The 21,780-nt window shown below is 34.2% G+C and overlaps 2 protein-coding genes across 2 annotated transcripts in view; one reads left to right on the top strand and one right to left on the bottom strand.

Annotated features, from left to right (window-relative positions):
- Positions 1-1,044: 1,044 nt before the first annotated feature.
- LOC124645034 (dnaJ homolog subfamily C member 11) lies at positions 1,045-18,461 on the bottom strand. The gene is made up of 13 exons (XM_047184772.1): positions 18,300-18,461; positions 16,379-16,553; positions 16,109-16,190; positions 15,632-15,751; positions 15,005-15,132; positions 14,522-14,713; positions 13,554-13,767; positions 11,027-11,143; positions 10,082-10,273; positions 8,060-8,193; positions 7,525-7,673; positions 3,593-3,722; positions 1,045-3,262 (listed from the first exon to the last, which is right to left on the bottom strand). Exons 1-13 carry the CDS (start codon positions 18,366-18,368, stop codon positions 3,237-3,239), a joined length of 1,728 nt encoding a protein of 575 aa, XP_047040728.1. The 5' UTR covers positions 18,369-18,461; the 3' UTR covers positions 1,045-3,236.
- Positions 18,462-19,037: 576 nt separating this feature from the next.
- The window catches only part of LOC124644900 (WD repeat-containing protein 47), a 37,313-nt gene continuing 34,570 nt past the window's right edge, over positions 19,038-21,780 (top strand). Inside the window, exon 1 of the mRNA XM_047184566.1 lies at positions 19,038-19,270. The gene's annotated coding sequence lies outside the window, so the exon portion shown is untranslated. The remainder of the gene's footprint in view (positions 19,271-21,780) is intronic.

Here is a 21,780-nt window from a genome sequence, read left to right as displayed (position 1 = left end):
ACACAATTTCATTTAAATCGGCTCAGTAGTTTTGGCCGGATAGACTTTCGTGGCTTTTAATACGGATGAGTAAGGATTATTTGTCAAGACTGCATTACTTACTCTCTCATGGACATTAACAGGCCATTAATCAATTCATCAGATTAATTAATGACGCGATTGCTCTACATTTTCTCGAAGAAAAAATCCATGCTTTTCCTTTGTAATCAACGTAGGCTGTGCCACGGAATTAACGCCAGGAAGTCATCTCTATGCGAACACGTCATCAGTATAAATGTTATTGCTTATCGATTTCTTAGGGCCATTTCCTGTTCTATCTTCTACAATGCTGCCAATAACATTTTTATAAAGATACAACATAGTATTTATATGCTTCAATAAAATTAGTATCTGTATATATTGCCAATAAAAGTGATGTCTTTTATTATTGATTTAAATAGATTGTCGTGTAAGGATATCCTTGCTGGTCCATTAACGTTTAATTCCCACAATTACCATTTCGAAGTAACTTAATACTGTTTATAGTATCATAAAGCTCATAATTACCTATATAGTTTATGGTAACGTCCGGCGGTGCCGAATGGTTTTGCCACTTTCCGGCTTTTCATATTTCATTAAAAAAAAACATCTCAATCGGCACTCACTTCATCTAGGAGTCGGCGAACTAGCCCAACTTTAGAACCTATTCCTTTAACAGTTTGATAAAATGGCAGACGTTTTTAATTTTATATCTATCTTTAAAAATATTGCAGCTATAACAGTCAGCCACCGCTGTTACGCAGTCACGTGTTTACAGTTTTATATAAACGTGTACAGTGGCGCAATCTACGGTCGTTGCCGAACACTTCACACGTATTAGGTTTTAATATATATCTGGGCATATTTCCTCATTCGACATTCCCACGTAGTTTGCCCAGCGTTGGTGACAATTCGTGACTGCCTTACCTTTAATTTATGCTAAATATTAATATTGGGATAACCCTCATGAATGAACATCATTTCGGGATGGATCAAAAAAGTAATCAAGAAAATTAAACACAGAAATTAACAACATCATATTTTAATTCGCAGTATATATTCCTTAAGGCATTTTTTAATTAAAAACAATATTTATAATCAACAAACTAAACTCAGGATTCAATTAGCTCACTGGATGAGCTACATTGTTTTTGGATGTCTCGTATTTAATTGTCAATTATTTTACAAAAAATGGCATACAAAACAATACTAAAAAGGTATTTCAGTAAGACAGGCGATTTATTTTGCTCTTCTCATTACACTGACGAAGCACAAATCAAACAAACTAACTGTTCAACAATTAACTTTTACGTCTAACTAACATGTCAAAATCCAGAAAATTAATTAGTCAAGCTTTTTTGTGCAGGCCAAGTTCCAAGGTAGATGTTTTTCTAGTATCGACTAGATTTGTGCGAGACTTATTAATTAGAAAAAAACACACGAGCTATTTTCCGGTACACTAAAAGTTAGGAAATAACTTGTAACTATTGACTGCGGGCAACATGAATGTATGTCGATAAAAGTGTGATTTTTGGTTTTAACTTTAACGTTAAAGTCGCAGTTCTAAGGTACTTTTGCTTAATAAATAGTCCACCGACAAACATTAGAAATATTGATAGTTATATGTTTTAAAAGATGGATATAGTAAAAGGATATAGCAGCATCTAATGTAACACATAATGTGTGCCCTAAGGTTTTCCTCTTCATTAAGTCTAGTGTCAAGTTCGCTTGATACGGATGGCAGATATCCTACGGTTTTATGTACCGGGAATAAAATATACCGCTACAAAGTACTTTGAACCTTACCTAAGTTATTAAAAAAAATGATCAGGATTGACAATTTGACAAAAGATACGAATGTTGAATACCATAATAATACACACTTTTTCATGTGCCATCTTCGAAATTGTTACTGCATTTATGTGGCCATAGCTTTAATCAAGCACCGGACACTATTATAAAAACCTTTCATTGAATAATATGACTTCGGATCTTTTATCAGCGAATATGTTGTCTAGTCGAATATCAAAAATATGGTTATTTACTATCAAAAATAGTTCTTATGGTTCCAGAAAGATTAATGTACAGCCGAGTGTTAATATAATATCCCATGTGCGTGCGAGATCGTATCAGAGTAGTTGCGTTCCGCGAATAAATGTTCGATTATATTGTTTTTTTCCACTCGTACATGTAATAGACATGTGGAATGAAAAGTTATTAATCTGTCTTTTAGACAAACCTAAAATAGTAGACTCATATTTATTCCTGTCTCTTACAAAGAAATAACAACGAAAATACAACACGTTTTGAATTTTGTGTAAAAGTACTGTTTGGAACAAATTTAAAGTAGGTGAGACGTCACGGGTCCTACTCTTTTATTTAGATTTTGGTACTAACAGATGTAGTATGGTCCTATAATTACTGCTATGAAGTTCTACTTCAAAACCAACAAAATGCATTTTTGTATCAGAACTTTTGAACTTTTCTGTCAGTGAATTATTATCTGAAGATTTATTTTTACTGTTATGTTGATTTTATATCTTCAACACTGAGAAGTTTTATTATTATTTACGGCATTACTGACAGTATTACTACAACAACTGTTGAACTAGGAACCGAACTTAAATGCTAGCTTAACCACTGAGTTTCCTAATATTTTAATAGTTGTGCCAAAGTCATTGGGATATCATTGGGATACAAGTTTATCTGTGCAAAGAAATATAGCTATACTCCATTTGAGAACTTAACCAAAGATAAACAGTCTTGTTATTAAAAAAAAAAAAAAAAACAGTTTAAAAATAAAATCCGGCTAAACTCAATATAAATACAATAAATAGCTTTCTTTAGTTAATTAAGGTCCTACTCAAAAGGAGTATAGGCAAAATTATGTATAACATAATATCGTTATTTTATTGTTTATTAATTTGAATTTTATAGAATTTCGCATCACCGAGGCATTATTCGCTTTAAATAATATATGTATACTTATGTGGCAACTTAATAAAATTTGTGATGGTGTCCTGTTTTGAGATAATTTTCTGTAATAAATAATGGAATGTCATAAGCTGCCTATATCGTTGCAAAGCTTCGTAATGATAATTTTCTGGATTTGAGAGTAACATTCATTTCGACATAATCAGAAAGAGTCTACTCGTTAAGTTTAGGAAAGAGGGCGGGAACGCGCCGACAAATTTGTACCTGCGGTTCGCTTCTGAATTTCAGGATCTATTCTTTATCCGATGATCTGTGGAGAAACAAATTAAATCAATAATCAGGTTTAATTCAAAGATTTAAAAAGAATATAAAAAATATAAATCAGTTAAAAAGATTATAATTTTCAATCATAACAACGATGTATTTGAAAAAACCATTGCCTTGAAAGTTAAAAAAAAAAGCCACTGGTTTCACAGAAAATCTGTTAAACAGACGAAAGATGTAGTCTAGCCACGAGGATCTCTGAAAGCGAGTCGATCAATAGCTGATAATTTTCTCCCACATGTACCTACATGTTCCAAATTAAATAACACTCAAAACCTTATCTACTGACCTGACTATTATAAAGTTGAATACTCACTGTTACGCGGGAGTACGAGCGCTTGGCTGTCGTTGACGGTGCAGCAATGCAAGTTATTGTGAAACATGTACTGAATAGTCAGGTGTTTGTCCTCGCCGACGCACGGGTCATAGAATCCAGGCAGCTCGTACTGGGGACAAAATTACAGTAGTTAGAAAGGAACAGTATTATGAAACAATTTATCTGGTGGAAAATGAATAAAATTAAATGAACTATGCTGCCTAAGGATAAGTCTCCGTGTAAAAAATCGCATACTAGTGGCATTGTCTAAATTATTCAACAAATTCTGGAACAGTACTATCTTCTATAGTTTGACAACTTCAGTTTAAAGTTTCCATCAGTTTGAGAGTTTGTTTTCGCTAAATAAAAATTTTCTTGGTATCGAAATTTCCATAAATAGCAATTTCAGAAATTACTGCTATTTATAGCAAATGGGAGCAATTTCATGCATGTTTGCAGCTGCTATGCGGGTTATTACCGACCCACCGTGATATGGGGGCGAAGCAACTATTTATATAATAGCCTTCATTACCCGAATAACTTCCGACGATATTCGGGAACACATAACAACGTTCATTTGTTTTACTTGCAGCTTTTCACAATATTCTATGTTTTAGTTATACTGCTTACTAAAGATAGGAATTTGAGAATACTTGTATAATTTTGACATCAGCCACAATGTTAAAATTATGTATCTATTAAGCAAAACAGATAGATAGAAATTGCGAACGGTCTTTAGTGGAAGGAAGACATGTAGGTATCATAATGCATAGGTACAATGTTGATAGGATGTGAATTATATCTAAAAAACCATGTAACGGGTGTATCGTACCTAATGACATTAAATCCTGTCACATATACTTTATGATATTCTATGGCGAATTGTAAAAAAAATAACCTAATCCATTCAGTGGTTTAGCCACAGGAGTAATTTTTCGTTTTCATAATTTACAACATCATGTGTAAAGCAGAGATAAAGTTAGGAGTATCGAATGTTTTGATCAGTTGACATCTGTCAGTTTTCAAGGGAGAATTTCCATCGATATATATGTACTACGTACTAGATAGAACGTTCCGAACAAAAAGCTTACCACACTGAACTGCACTGCAGACTATGCAGTGCCCAAAATGGCAAATCAGAGCGATTTTGACACCTGCGTCAGATGGATGTCTATGAAACTACAATTATAAAATAGAAAATACATATCAAGGTATAAACTTACACATATAAACTATTCGAGAGTCAAGTTAGTAAAATTACACGCTGTTCATGCTATTACAACGCTTGTATATCATACTTTTCATTTACAATTCAATTTTACAAATATGCATTAATTTGTTCCCGCCCGCCATCTTGAATTATGGATTAAGAAAATCGTGCAGAAACAGATGTGCCATAAAACTAGCAGTAGGTAAAATATCAATGAAAACAGACTTCACTTTGTCATGGTATGTTCTTACTTTCAAGAAAAAATAATTAAATTTGCGAAAATTTGTGATAGCCCTCTTAAGAAAAAAAACATCGTAATTAATATTAAAAACCCTAAAAATAAGTTCCTGGTTTTAATATATTACATGATTTTGCATTCAATTAGATATAAATAAACTTTTTGATATATTACATGATTTTGAATTCACTTAGATATAAACTTTTTGAGTAATGAAAAATGTAGGCAAAATACGAGCGACACTTCTGCAATTATCATCAATGAGGATGACTACATGTCACAATACGTCAACGAAATGTCAACAGACGACATAGCGGGTAAATTATTTGTATGGATGTTCTTGTCTATCGCTAGAATATATGTCAATGAGAATTTCAGTTGTTTGTATAGATAGTTCAACTCAGATTTGCGCGCGGCCCTATGTGTGCGTCGGCTTGTAAATATACAACTTTCATTCGTGTGACAGTGACGTCGTCCGAGCATGACGTGTTCTCATCGCTTTTTGTTATGGGTACAGTCGTTTACGAAAATGTCTAGTTCTTCACGGAGAAAATGTTTTAAGGAGTCAGGTAGCGTTTCAAAAAAATGAAACAACATTCAAAGCTTTTTATTATTACATTTTACAGTTTATCATTATTTTCTCATACGGCTTTTCAAATTGACATTGACAGTATCTAAGAAATAAATGAAGTGAAATATCTAAGATGAATTAAATACTCCTTACATATTTTCTAGCTCGAGGTACGCGGACAATAAATAAATGTGTGGACTAAGAATGTAAAAGACCTATAATTTAGTATAATAATGGAAACAAAATGTGTGGGGAATTTTAAAAAATTATATGGCTTCGCATAATGTCGACAAAAATAAGACGGAAATAATGAAACTCATAAATGAACGTTTAAGTCAAATTGATGAAGGGATGTTGGGTAATACTTGTCGACATGTACAAAAGAAAAAGAAGAATACTATAGACATTTTGACATGGAGTCAGAATTTATAATTAACATTGGTGAAAGTAGCGAATCCGAAAATTCATCATTTGATTTTTCAAGTAGCGATACAGAATCATTATAAATAAATAAACTAAATTACGTAATAACTGTACTTTAAACAGCCGTATACAACCCCTAAATAACTGTATTTGTACCCGACTGTACCTCTTGTCACGCACACAAAGTCACTGTATATGTACAAGGGTTACCCACACATAGGGCCGCGCGCACGACTGAGTTGAACTTACTATAATGACTGACATGTATATGGTGTTCTTATTTTCGCACATTTTTATTCTATTTACTTTGTTCGAAAAATTCATTTTATTATTTTTGTTTATTTTTATTTTTCCTTTGTGTTAATCGACATATATTAACCAGTATACTAACGCATTTCATTTAATGTGATTATGAAACACACCCGATATATATTATGAAAAGCACAGTGCACTTGGTATCAAGGTATATAAGAAATATTTTTTAAAATTATTCTGTCATTCAAATAGAAATAAATAGTTGTTATCCATTGCTTTGTATAGCTTGACGTCCAGGAAACACGTGTCTGCTAACAATATGTTAAGAATCTTAATATAATAAGCGGATATATTATTCTGAAAATTGTCGCTTATCAGCCATTGTGTGAGTACAACTGTCCCATGAATAATGGTGGCGTAAGGCGATGATTAATCTAAAACATAATACGAAGAGTAATTTCTGAAATTGCTACTCTTTATAATAGATATTACGGCCGGTTCACACATGTCTCCGTTTTACTGTTCCGTTTTATCGTGTACGTTTTTTTTCGTCGATGGCGTATGTAGTTGTATGAGTGACTTCACACATGGCACAGTATTCTGTATACAACTACATACGCCATCGACGAAAAAAAAACGTACACGATAAAACGGGACAGTAAAACGGAGACATGTGTGAACCGGCCGTTATAGAGGTAGCTGGTTACCACGTGCGCCATTGTGAAGCTAGCCACGCCCACTATGCACGTACATGTAATGGTGCGACGAATATTCCACATCTTTCTTTAGTATGTCTCGGACGGTAAATAAACAGTAGGTTTTGTTATTTATTTTTTCTTACTACGAATAATCTCAGACATTGGTCTGGCTTGCTGTATACTGCCGGCTACATTATTTTCATAGATTCGTAGTGAAACAGTTATGTACAGCCGAATCAGCAATTATGTAAATGGTTTGGTAGTGCAAGCAATTATTATGTGCAAGCTTTGAGAATTCAGATTTTAACAAGCTGTAAGTAAACGTTTTACATCTTGTGTCATCAAACTGAAAATAACTACTAAGTGTAACAAAACGAAAATAATTACTTTATCTTTTAGCTGTACCTACTAATATAGATGTTACTAAATATATCTATAAATAATAGCTGCTTATCGTTATTTATTAGATCTCTGTCATTTCTCTAACATAAAAGGGGACTTCAAACCACTATATAACACCTTGTAGTGAGTACCCACCTTGCTAGCTTCAATGAGTTCTAATCGCGAGTCCTTAACTAGGCACTGTATCGGTATCGTGACGTCGACCACTTCGCTGAACGGACCGGGCGTCTCAGGAGACGTGCCGTCGCCCGACGTCTCAGCGCCCACCTCGTGGCTTGACGCATCTGTCAATAAAAGTTTATATATTATCTCTTGTGTAATATGTTTAATCTTTATTCATTTAACAAACTTATAATTCATATTTAAAAATAAATAAAACATAAATCTACTTCAGTAAAGGGGCAAAATCATTGTATTTTTGTATTGTAACTCAAGTTACAGGCTCAATAATACGTTAATCTGAAACCACTGTTATAAATCTACAGTAATATTATAAAAGCGGAAAGATTTTTATTTGAGTGAGTGTGTTTGTGATGAATAAATTCAAACATTATTGTGACGATTTCAAAACATCAATCACCTTTAGACAGTCAATTTCACCCTGAGGTACTTTGGCTGTATTTTGTCTGGGTACAATTAGTTAAAAATGTAAAACAAAAGGACCACTTACTTGCAGGTAACTTTCCGTAAAGTGCTCGGAGGATAACAAGGCCCTTCTTCTTTTCTTCGTCAGACCTAATCCTCGAATACGTTTCTCTCATCAGTTCGATAGTCGCACGGGCCTGCCGCTGCATCTCTTGTAATCTGTTGGACAACAAATTCATTTAATTTTGTAAAAACTTTACATTGGTGGGTCCCGGGTGCATCTAACTGTATTGAGTACCTATATGTGATTTATAAATTAGGTAAGGATGATAAAGAAACCCCTATATGGACTAGACAGCTACTTTTTATTAGTGAGTTTACGGTAGATATCCGACATATAGTAGGAAAAGATAATGTAGTAGCCGATTCTTTATCTCGCTTGGAAACCATTTGTACTAGACTGTAACGCTCTCTAGCTGATGCGCAAGCGCAAGATGAGTACTTACTTGTACAGTAAGTACGCAGCAAACTGGTAATAATATTAAATTAAAACCAGTTTCTATGCCTGACACGTGTAATAAGTAGATTTATTGTGAAATTTCGACAAACGTAATTAGGACATATATCACTCCGGATTTTAAAAAAGCATTTTCAATAGTGATATTTAAAATTTCGATAGATATGCTAACCATGCGACAGTGAGAAGGGTGCTGAGCCGTGATTTCTTTAAAAAATATCCAACTTGATTGTATTGGATGACTGAACTTTGCAGTTGTGTATTATTGTGTAATTCAATACTTTCATGTCTGTACACGATATAAGTATCATGTATACAATAGTTTAAAAGTGGGGACCTATAACTAGCTGCATGTTACATAATTTGTTCTATAATTATTAAATGTTACTGCTGTTGGTCCTCCAAATAATAAATAAGTAGTGTACATAACTTAAGCCATCTCGAGATTCGGACCACACGCAAAATGGTTGCTAAAAAGTTCTATTGGCCGGGAATGAATGCGGACATATCGAAATGGGCCAAATGCATGTATGGTTTCGAAAAGAGGTCCCAAACTGTTTAAGATTCTATTGCCAGGACACGAAAGTAATATTTCAATAGATGGGTTAAAACCCGCCTTCTTAGTAGTGGAAAATGATACTCCTGAGTACGCTGAGGTACCTACAAGTAAATCCGTACGATTTGCGCAGTAAGTAGCCTTTACCATAGAATAAGCTAACTCAGGTCATGTTGTTTGTTAAACTACTTCGCGAGAATGAAATATAATCTATTTTTGCCTTTGGATAAGTCGTGAATAAATGCGTCGCAATAATCAACTTGATAAACACCTGCAACGTTCGGGACGTTCATATGATACTTGACAACTCTTTCGTTTTTATTATGACATACTTTTTTCGATGTAATTAATTACTTATACATAGATAGTTTGTTTCATTATAGACAAATTTGACCATGGCATACACTGGGAAAAAGTTAACCCGTTTCAAGATAATCGAATTTCAAGATCAGTCGTCTAGGTACACGTATAAATTTTCATTATTAGTCAAAAGCTTCGTTTTTGTGGTTTTTGTGTGTTTTTGGATAGAAGATGAATCACTTCATAATAACAAACCATAAAACTGTACAAATCACAGAGGAAATTATAGCGAACAGCAATTACTTTTTTAGTAGCTATTTTCTCAAAAATATTAGTCTTCATTTTTTTGTGACAGAATACTTAAAAAACATCTACGTTTATCGACGTTTACCGCAAAAACGAGACTTTTAACTAATAATAAAAATTTATGAGTGTACCTAGACGACTTGTTAAGAAAAGATCTTGAAATTCGATTATCTTCAAACGGGTTAACTTTTACCCAGTGTATCCCATGGTCAAAGTCCGTATTGACCTATACTATCACCTCATGAAAGGATGCGGTCTACTTACCAGTAACCCTGTATATATTGTAAGTCTAGCCACAAAATTATTTATTTTACACATGATTAAATATTCGTCGGTTTTGAAATTAAAATTGTATCACACTGTATGTTTATGCAACCACGACACAGGAGATATTTCTAGCGAGGGGTAATAGTAAAAAGATAAATTACCTTTCATAATTAGCCTCCATAGATCGTTGCCTGTCGCGTTCCTGCCGCTCCCTCGCAATGGGGTCCAAGATGACCTTCTTTAGCACCAACCAAGACACCAGAGGCACGACGGTAGCGTAAAACACGGGCGATGGTAACACTTCTTCACATAAGTGGATGGGTACTACGATAGTTTGTGACGAGCATGTCCATCTGAAAGGATAGTTCATGTTAGCAACAATATTGGATCACGGGGCAAGGAAAGATGAGAGGAGTGCCATAGGTAAGGCGCCTTCTTCTAAATCAAATGCGTACGATGGGCATTCACAAAATGATCCTTTCCGAGTAAGCTAACGAGGCATTCGGGTTCCTTGTCAAATCAAGACCAATCTGCCAAAAAATGGTCAACAGCATTTTGGATTATATCATAAATTAAAAGGATAATAAAGTATGTAATCGTTTTTAACAAGATATCACACATTGACAGAATTTTTTCTCATGTTGACTGAGGTTATACCTTTTTTGTGTAATGCCGAAGAGATGCAGTTTAGCTGTATCTGTATTAGTCATATCGAAACCAGAAAACAGCTCATCGATACCTTATTCTAATATATAAAACTATTTTCCGTTACTGCTTTTACCCGCTTCCTAAAGGAACTACTTCTTGCACTCGGAGCTATTCTGATGAGAGAGACATTATTACACGCTATTTGCATGTGAAGTGAAGAAGTATCAGACACACACTAACTCAAAACTTTCAACTTAATAATACAAGTGTGACAGCGTGGTGATGACCTACCAAGAAGTATCTTGTTGCCCAGGTAACTGGTTTGAGAAGGTCAAATAGGCAGTCGCTCCTTGTAAAACACTGGTACTCAGCTGCATCCAGCTTGGCTGGAAGCCGACCCCGACGTAGTGAGGAAAAGGCTAGGCAGATGAGTTGAACGGCACAGACTACAAACGTACTTGAGTTTGAGCATCACACCACTGGGAACGCCCAGCATGACGGCCGCTGACACGCTGCTATTCTGTGACACTTTTTTCTCAGCGCCGTACTCAGCAATCGCGCCAAATGTTCCGAACCTGAAAAGTAATGTCGATTCCATGTTTATTTTACCACACATCACTCTGTTAGGACGCAGCAAATTGTCTTGAAACATTATAACATTGGTAGCAAGCATTATGACAAGAAAAGCATGGGAGAATGTTCAACACAACAATAAAATTATCAACAATTCGATATCAAAAATAAGCATTGCAGTTAGCGTTCAAGTTTAAATAACAATGCAGTTTTTTTCGCATGGCACACACTACTATACAGACTATCAATTACCTAAAAGTATTATTTTAAAAGTTCTGGTACAAAATCAGTAACCGTGCCCTTGGTTTTGAACAGCATAATAACAAATATGAAGGGATATCCTGAGACATAAATACCTGTTATTTTTATAAATAGCTTAGCAAAGCTTTGTTGAATACGATTCTATACAAGTAAATGTGCGCACAGCTCGAAATTTTATCGATCTAAAATATTTCATATTATTATTTAAATGATATTATTCAACTAAATGCACCGGCAATATTATACACGTCATATCCTACTTATATCCTACTTATATTATAAATGTGAAAGTTTGTGAGAATGTATGGATGTATGTTTGTTATTCAATCACGCAAAAACGGCTGGACCGATTTGATTGAAATTTGGTATGTAGATAGGTGATACCCTGGATTAACACATAGGCTACTTTTTATCAACACACCACGCGGGCGAAGCCGCTGGCGGAAGCTAGTATATTATATTTTTTAAGCATATTATCCCCAACTATTGTATAAAGTACCAAATAATCTAATTTGGACAATTCATTCGAAACTGAAAAAGGTCTATACATTTTCTCTGTCTAGTATCTTGGCGTAGCATGTTTATTTACGAAACATCAAGTGCAATCAGCTATAGTTCTGACAAATTAAATGGCTTATGTTTAACTGATCACCAGAAATAGTAACAAATAGCAGACAAAAATAGTAAATGATCACCAAAATGAAACTCGCATTTTAATGTAAAATGATAACCAAAGTTTAACACTTTGCTATCCTATTTAAGTGAAATTACTCCAAAATAAATCATGCGCAAGCCAAAAATAGTAAATGATCACCAAAATTAAACCACCATTTTAAAGAAAAATGATAACCAACGTTTTTACATTCTGCTATCCTATTTAAGCAAAATGAGTCCAAATAAATCATTGTTATCCCAAAAGTAGTAAAAGATCACCAAAAGTAGTGAATGATCATCAAAATTATACCAGCGTTTTAATATAAAATGATAATCAAAGTTTTTACATCTTGTTATCCTGTTTAAGTAAACTGACTCCAAAACAATAAGTTCGGCCTGATAGAATAAATGTAATAACATTATGGGGACCCTTTTCCTGCACTAGGGTGGAAAATTGTCTATTGCATGCCTCTAAACAGTGCGATAAGAGTGTGTTTTCGAGGGAGTGTATTGAGAAACACATTCTTCTTCTTCTTTCTCCTGCCCTGTTCCCAATTTTACTTGGGGTCGGCGCAATATGTCATTTTCTTCCATTTTCCCCTGTCACTCGTCATACTGACACTCACGCATGCATTGCAAGCCGGACACATAACTTAATATGGCATCATAATACTTTATTTGATAATAAGCCTACATTTTATGGCAATCACAGTGACTTATTTAGGCAAAAATAATACATTAATTTGGTCGTCAAGAGTTGGTGATCATTTACTAAATTTGGTGGTCGAATACAATTTAAAGTGAAGTCGTGACTAAAATAGCTGGTACTATTACATTTTTAGACTTTATTTTTCTGGTGTTCAGTAGATTTTTCTGGTTGCAAAACTAAGGGTATCAAAGCATTTTATGGTGGTCATTATATTTGTTCCCAAATTAAATTCGCAAAAGCAGGACGCATAACAAAATCGCGTGTTTCTCTGCAAAATGTAGGCAATGCAGCTATTCAATACTCTTAAACGAAAAGTCTACATAATAATATAATAAAAATTATGATAAGCTAGCAACAAATAGGTATAGTACCCGGCATGTAACTTGGCAGGAATCGTAAGATGAAAACAGGTCCTATTTTTTCCAAGCAGACATAAATACTAATAAATGATGGCAATACCCATAGAATAATACACGAGCAATAAAAGGGACCACTTTTTTGTATCATTTAGTGCACTATGTGCAAACTCACGCTTAATAAAGAACCGAACAGATCGCAATGGAAAGCTTTGTTTCATTCAAATGGCAAAAATTAAGTCAACACGCAAGCGTATGAGAATATTAAACAGTCATAATATCTAGTTTATCTATAGTAATATAATAAAGAGGAAACATATTTGCTTGTACCCAATTCTTTCGCTGTTGGGAAGCAAATTATCTGCTAATAAGCTATTATATCTGGGATGTGAATGATCACGGGAAACAGCTAGTATATTAAAAAGAGCTTACTTCAGAGCCAGCCTGAGTTTCATATCATGCTGCGGCAGTTTCCTCATGATGTTGAACGATATAAACGAGTGTGGCGTTCCGATCTGCAGTGCGGTGTTAGTGTGGTACTTCTCGGAATCGCGCACGTAGATCGACGTCATTGAAGAACCTCCCGGGCCACCGGCACGGTAGGTCAAGTAGCCCACCGAGTGTGCATCCAATTGTACGGCCATGGCTAAGGAACAATATGCAATATTATTAAGTAACTTATTCAAATATTTTTTTAAATAAAACTACTAAATAGATTGTGAAAGGGGCTTGGAGTCATAGGTAGTCTAATTTTGTCTTGGTCAGGAACGGTCACACACATTTTTCACTGCTGGGAAAAATTATCGCCTGGTGACACAGGTTTTATTTTTCCGAGTACGAGAAGAAGTTTTCTCAGGACGCGGGTGTAACTGCTGTGAAACAGCTATAGTTCGGCCATTCAGAGAATGCGTTCCTGACACGTCGCGATTGAACTGACGACGTAACTACATTCATTGATTATTGATATAATAATGTTGTTTTAATGCTCCTCAATTGTTAAAACGGTAAACAACCAGCAAAAATATTTTTATCGTAACTGCAACGCCATTGCAAAGTTACGTCGTCAGTTCAATCGCGACGTGTCAGGAACGCATTCTCTGAATGGCCGAACTATAGTATCTTATAAAATTACAAAGGGTTATTATATTGCTCGCAGAGCAGATGGCCGATGGGGCCGAAAAGTGCTGGAGTGGAGACCACGGACTAGCAAGCGCAGCGTAGGACGTCCACCAACAAGGTGGACAGACGACCTTATAAAGGTCGCCGGAAGACGCTGGATGCAGTTCGCCTCCAACAGGTATCTTTGGGAAGGCCAATCTAAGGGGGAGGCCTATGTTCAGCAGTGGACGTCCTATGGCTGAGATGATGATGATTATATTTTAATGATAAGTAGAACTTACTTGATATCAGGCTCGGCGTTATCCCCCGAGGCGTGAACTGCAGCACCGTCCCACAGTTCAGGAACATCAATCGCGACAGAGTCCTAAATATCTTGAAACCAAGAAGTGGACCATTTCCTATGCCAAACTCCACTTCTGTCCAACCTTTTTCAGAGCTAAGGTTTCTGTTGCAGATGTTTACAGAACCGGTGCCTGTAAATATTGTAAGAGGTTATTAGTAAAGAGCAATATGGCCTTGAGTCACATTAGTACTTCAACATTAATTTGTGTGAAAACGGCTCAACTGCTTAACTTGGCTGTAATATAGCTTATACATCAGAATAGTATATAGACGTAACCCTTAAAAAGCGGGTAAAACCGCTGGTTGAACCTAGGAATATCATAATGCTTATTAAATCAAAAATTTTACTTGCAAAGCATCAATTAAGTTTCACAATATAGAATTTGACCATATATTTGTAATATAATAATGACAACGCTTACCTATTCCATTCTGTGTTGATATGTTCCCCGAAAGAGTCATCGTGTTCCTTAGAGTGACTGGCGCATCAATTGATTGCTGTATAGTCATGCCCGATACTTCAATATTTGGTATAATAGTCGGCTCTTCCCTGGAATTCAATTAATAATACTTAACACCATAATGTCTTCACATTTATTTCCGTTCATTATTTTTTTTTACACAGCATAAGCAAAAAAACTAAAAGAATAAACTAAGTAGGTATTTAAATTTTAATTAATACCTACACACAAACTAAAGTAAATGGAAATATGAGCAAAAGTTCGTTGGCCTAAAGTATTGTGATTTATAAATCAGCATTACCATTCTTATTTGTACCAATGAATGAGATTAACAAAACTTAATTTGTTTCCCGATTGTGATGAAGTTCGAAACGTCCAGTTGAAGAACACCGGATATGGATACTTTTCATTCATTTGTTAAGTCCTTAAGGACTCAGATGATACTGTTATAAGAAATATATATAGACTACTGGTAAAACTGCATGGAATGGTGGTGCCGTGTTCATGGTTTGTGCAATGATCATGCTCTAACAAACGACGATAAAAACTAAAAAAAAAAAACAAAACCAAAAAGTAAGCAGTACTTACAAAATTTCATACTCATCGTAATATTTCATGAACATATCCGTGGCGTTGACAGACAGTGTGATTGTTCCGCGGGGATTGGCACTCTGCTGGAGCCTTCGCTCCTCTCTCTCGCGTTTCAACCTGTATAGAAAAAAAAAGGTTTTAGTTGAAAACTAGATTGACAATGACTGAAATACTAGCTGCTTCTCCCCGTACCCAGATAAAACACAGCCCATGTTCAGCGCAGATAGTATAGCTTCCTAACAGTGAAAGAATTATTCAAAAAGGTTCAGCAGTTCCACAGCCTAGTCCATCGATGTTTGTTTGCCTTTCCTTTTTATTGATTAGTATATAAATAGCATCTCTATATAAAGACTATAATACTATCTCAACCCTACTCAAGACCAGATCTAGAATAAATATTCCTGTACTTGAGGGTTTTCCTTATTGATCAACTGCTTACTGTAGTCAAAATTTAACAGAAAACTGAAATAATACCTTTCATATTCTTCTCTGATTTCTCTAGGGGTGCGAGTACGGAATATTATCTCCCAGCCCTCAACCTCCAAGCCTCGCTTTCCTATAAAACAAATTAATTTATATATTATGTAAATACACCAAAGAAACAACACAATGATCTAATAATCGTAAATAGGTCTTGAAAGAAAATGTCTTGTAAGTAACAACAGATTTTAAAAATACTTGTTATACAGTTTAGATTGATGTAAACACAGGATGTACCCATTTAATAGGAGAGTAAATTCATACCTAAAGTATCATAGATGGCTCTCTTGTGTGAGTCAGAAAGCACCTCATAAGCCTCCTTGACTTTGTTGAATATTTGTTCGGCCCATTTCTGTTTGTTTGGATCAGTGCTGTGCTTGTCTGGATGGAACATGCGTGAGAAACGCCGATATGCGCTGTTTATTTCCTCTGGTGGGGCCTGTAAGGTAATAGAAATCCTTGTTGAACTTAATATGTAGTTCTTTGAAAAACTACAATGTGTTATGTGACTGGAAATCCATAAAAGCTTAATCATAATTTGTAATTCTCTTAGGGATCATAAACTGCTATAAAAATGTATGGATGTCGGATAAAGCACATGCTATCAAGAAGTATAAACGAGGATGTATAGAGAAGGAAAGAAAGACCAATGAAAAGATGGATGGATTGTCTGAGATGACATAAATAAGAATGAAGTAGCTAGTATAATTTTCTACAGGGAGGACTCAAAGTGTAAAGCACATTACAGCAAAGTCGAGTAGAGCTGGGAAAAGAGCCAAGAAGAAAAGATCAGAAGCTGGTTGAGAGAAAGAGGTTTTTTAAGTGATTACTTATTATGAAGCAATGGCTTTGAAATAATCCTACTTTGCAATGACAATATATATTCATTTAAGAAGGACATATACAGTACTTATATCATTAGTCTTGATAAACACATATTCAGAAATCTATAACTTGAATTTGCATTCTAAAACTAACACAAATCAACCATCATTAGATTTGTTTTTTACTATTGCGAAGCCAAAAGGAGGTTTGTAAGGTTAACTATGGTGGATATGTATGTATCATTATATATTACATGTTTGTTCCGTTAAATAACCCAACTAAAATATTCCAACTATAAATGGTGTTTAAATCTGCTGAAGAGTAATTTTTCATGTTATATTTAAATCATAGTTTGAAAAAAGCACAGTAATGTATCGGCTCTTTGATATAAATAAAGCCATAGAAAGTCATTATCGCATATTTGTTTTGTCTTATGCATAACTAGCTGCTCCATGAGTTTCCACCCGCATTCACAGCAAACAACTTAGCACGCCAAAATATAATATAGCCTATGACATTCACAAATAAGGTAGCTTTTCATGGGTAAAAGAATTATCAAAATTGGTTTAGTAGATTAGAGATTACCCCTTGAATAATAATCATATAGATCCCTATCAAGAGCATAAGCCCCAAATGGACATACAGAGTTACTAGTAATTCAATGTATATCTGTATGGAGCTGATAGGTAGACCCCTTCAATATGCATTGTGAGTGAAGATATTGTTACTCAATAGTTCTAAAAAATTTTCTATTTCATTACATTTATTATTTATCATTTTCTACATTTTTCTATCACAAAAGAAAGGAAGAATTGCCTTCATTACTTAAGAAATTTGAAAATATTACAAAACAATCTTGTAAAAGTGGATGGTTGTGATATAAAAAATAAGACTAAATATCTTATGATTAACAATCGAACACAGAACTCGTTAATATTTGTAATCAAGTATTTTAATAAAAACGGTGAATATTTTAATACTTAGAGTACCTACCTATGTGATCTTCTGCATAATATTGCATCATGCTGCCAATTAACTTTACAAAAATGAGAAATTCGAAATTGCAGCTGACAACATAAACAAGAATATTATTACATAAAAAGTGTAATATTAATATTCTTAAAACTGATTTATTGCAGTTGTGTAGGCACATAATGCAAGATGCACCGCTCCTAACCTCAAAATTACATTTTAAATAAATACATCAAAAATTGCATAGTGATAAATAATATTAGTGAAGCTCTTGTTTAACAAGAATTATTTGTATTCTACGATAGATGATTGATTTGTGTCGTTATATAATATTGATAATGCAAAATCTCTGAAATCAAATGTAAAAATGCACGTGATTTATATTTACCGTCTTAGAAACATTCAGCAATTGATAGTAATTATCTTCGAGCAAAATATTCTCGCCTTCTTCGTCCATTTTCTATGGTAAAATATAATTTTTATACTAAAAAACCAACAACTAGTCCCTCCAGTGATAGATGTCTAGACGTTAGTTAGCCGCTGCAATGACAGTGAGAGGGCGCCACTGAACTATGGGCACACAGATAATTTAGAAATACAGAATTTTATAGCCAGTATCAGATTGAATGGCCCCTGTGGACAATGTAATTTTCTTATTCGTCCCGTTTTTGCCAGCTCTATAGTATTTTGTCCAAGTAAATAAAGTCAGTCCATATTTAAAAATAGAGTAAGCAGGTTATATAGTACTATTTCAAGAAAGCTATTTCAACTTTCATATAGCAACGATTGACTCAAAAGTTCCATACTTTGTTGAGCTTCCTCCACACTATTTGCAAAATTGACCGTGATTAAGCTCTATGTGGAGTGTGGAGTAGCACTTCGGCTTACTGCGGACTATTTTGAATAATTTAACTCTTTCCTCATTGGCTCTGTTACGGCAAAAATCGGAAGTGTGGCTTTACTGAGTTGAACGCTAGGTGTAACCAGCTAAACTCTTAACTTCGGTTAGAACTAGGTGTAGCCATCGTCAATGTGACTACACCTAGGTGCAGTCAGTCTTAGCTATGAGTTTACGAGTAGTCATTTCCGATGCGTAAGCTCTCTTGGGCGTTGACATAATTTTAACTTTTAAATTTATCATCTGTGACATTTTGATTTTGATAGCAAGACGTCATTGACGCATCATAGACAAATCGTTAAACAATCTGATTTGTGATACTCTCTCTCCCGTTAAAAAATGTGGAATAAATTGAATAAATTTCTAATAAATGTTCCGGCAATTGTTGTCATTAATGTGGTATATTAAATTTGTGAAATATTAGTTCGTGTGTTGTCCGTCTTCCGACTGTTATTTTCGAGGTAAATGCTATTTCTTCTACGTTGTTATTTACTAAGATTTAAACATTTATTTCCTGAAACTGCAAAATACCTTGTGTGTTTTTAAAGTATCAATTAGAAAGTGTTTGATTATTGCAGTGTTCAACCACAGCCACAACAATAATTTTATGTTAATGTCCAAAATGAGTAGGTGGGCTTACTTGTTTTGGGAATGTTCGTGCTAAAATGGCTGTATCGTATTTTGAATCACTGTGGCCAACTCTGTTTTATGTGATAAAAATATAGATTTTATTGAGGATATCAAAGTTTCACTTAGTGGTATGTGCTATGTCAGAGATGCACCAATAATTTTCACTAAGCAACACATCAGGCTTTCCCCTTGCAGGAGCATAAATTACGCACACTAGCATACCGTGTGTGAAAGTATCGTCTTAAATAAATAAATATTTTAATTATAAAAAAATAGAAACAGGCTAAGGAACTTGGTTTGTTGCTAAAATGTTATTTGGTTTTGTTAAATATAATTACAGTAAAGGAAAACAATTCAGTTAATAATGTTTGCATTTCATACACCTACAAGTATTATAAATAAAGTCAACTTGTTAGATCAAAAAGCCTACAGGACTTTATTCTTATTTTGATAGAGATACCATTCTTAATAGCTTTAGCATTTATAAAAATAATGTTTATTATCAAGAATAATATATATGTTTCCTACACAGTACATAGCTTAATTTATTTTGATTAAATTGTGTTACCCTTCAACTTCAAAGATGCCAGCAAACATTATACTTTACTGTTGTATTCAACCATTTAAGTACCATAATACTGCAGGTCAGATTCTCACACTGGGCACACCAGATTTGATTACCAAAAATAAAACCAGTATTGAAGTACATCTTATCTTAAATACTGATAAATGTAACACAATTCATCTTATTGAAGCTTAGATAAGATTAGGTACCAAGATCTTATTTGATCTCAAAAACAGCTCATAATATTGAAGTAAAAAAATTGTGTTTTTGATGGTGTTTGAAAATTCAGAATGCAGGTGTCGATTAAATAAAATAATTATGAATATAGTTTAAGCTACTCAGTACTGTGTATATAGAGTAATTAATTCTTGGTTCCATATCATTATTAATAAGCGATTATGTACAGGAAGTCCAGTAAAGCAGGTCTGTATTAATTTGCCCACTTACTCCAATTTGTTTATGGTGTCAGTATCACATTCAATGAGGTGCATACAAATGAGCCTTAAATATTGTGTGAAAGAGGTTCATTCATTACTATAAAAGAACTTGTGTGTGTGACTTAACTAACCTATACTTCTATACTAAATAGGAAAACTTTGTTTGGTTGTAATGGATAAACTCAAAAACTACTGGACCGATTTTAAATATTCTTTCACCATTAGAAAGCTATATTATCTGCGAGTAACATAGGCTATATTTTATCCCGGTGTGGGCAGTAGTTCCCACGGGACGCGGGTAAAACTGCGGGAAAATGGCTAGTGGATTATAAGACAGTTTAAATTCATGTACCAGTTACTTAAGGTGTTACAAAGAAGCCCAAAGTCTGGATGTTGGTCAATGAATATGTTGATTCTAAGCTTGATCTCTCCGATCGTGTTGGATTGCCATACCATTGGACTATGTGAGGGGGAAGATTCCATAATTCAGTTTACGGCACCGCTACACTATTTTAATAAAAAATATCACATAATGTGTATTGAGTGTCCAGGTTTTTGTTCTGGCAAGTAAGAAAGTGCTTTCTACCAATTTAGACACCATTTTGTGTTGAAAAGAATAATGTCAATTATGTAGAAGTATTTTGAAACTTGTATATATTTTGCACCTTTAAAAACAATTTGTAATATTAGCATGATGTCCTCAGCATGCATAATATGTACAACATTCAATTGAAAATCCATAAACTATAAATGTGCAAGAAGGTAATAAAATTTAAATTGCTGAGACAGTTAATAAACGAAATGGTTATATGACAGTCATATAAATGTTTAATCTTATCTTACCAGTTGCTTGTTGCAACTTAATTTTATAGTGCTTTTAGACTTATAATATCAAATTCTATCAAAGACTAAGAATACATAGGTAACCATAATGGAATTACTCCATTTTTTTTTGACTTTCATAAGTGCTTGTAAAGGCCTAAATGAAATAAATGATTTGACTTTGAGTTTGACTTGAAAGTATTCTGAATACAAATATCTGTTTTATTGGTATGTTAATATAGAATGATAAAGAAACATATCTTTGTTTGTTTGTACTCTAAAGGCTCCGAAACTACTGAATCGATTTGAAAAATTATTTCACTGTTGGAAAGCTACACTCTACCCAAGTAATGTAGGCTATATTTTAACCCTGTACGGGCAGCAGTTCCCTCAGGAGGCGGGTGAAACCGCGCGATACCGCGATATCGGCTAGTCGCAAATCCTACTTCCTACTTATATATATATTATAAATGTGAAAGTTTGTGAGAATGTATGGATGTATGTTTGTTATTCAATC

The sequence above is a fragment of the Helicoverpa zea genome, chromosome 31, assembly GCF_022581195.2.
Source record: "Helicoverpa zea isolate HzStark_Cry1AcR chromosome 31, ilHelZeax1.1, whole genome shotgun sequence".
NCBI classification, from domain to species: Eukaryota; Metazoa; Arthropoda; class Insecta; order Lepidoptera; family Noctuidae; genus Helicoverpa; species Helicoverpa zea.
This window is presented reverse-complemented; position numbering and strand designations above follow the sequence as displayed.

Excerpts from the sequence above, each read along its gene's own strand:
- LOC124645034 (XM_047184772.1), bottom strand. The coding sequence starts at position 18,368 with ATGGACGAAGAAGGCGAGAATATTTTGCTCGAAGATAATTACTATCAA. Across the intron at positions 16,191-16,378 it reads AGCCATCTATGATACTTTAG|GAAAGCGAGGCTTGGAGGTT; the intron begins GTATGAATTTAC and ends TTTGTTTTATAG. Across the intron at positions 7,674-8,059 it reads TTACGGAAAGTTACCTGCAA|ATGCGTCAAGCCACGAGGTG; the intron begins GTAAGTGGTCCT and ends TTTTATTGACAG.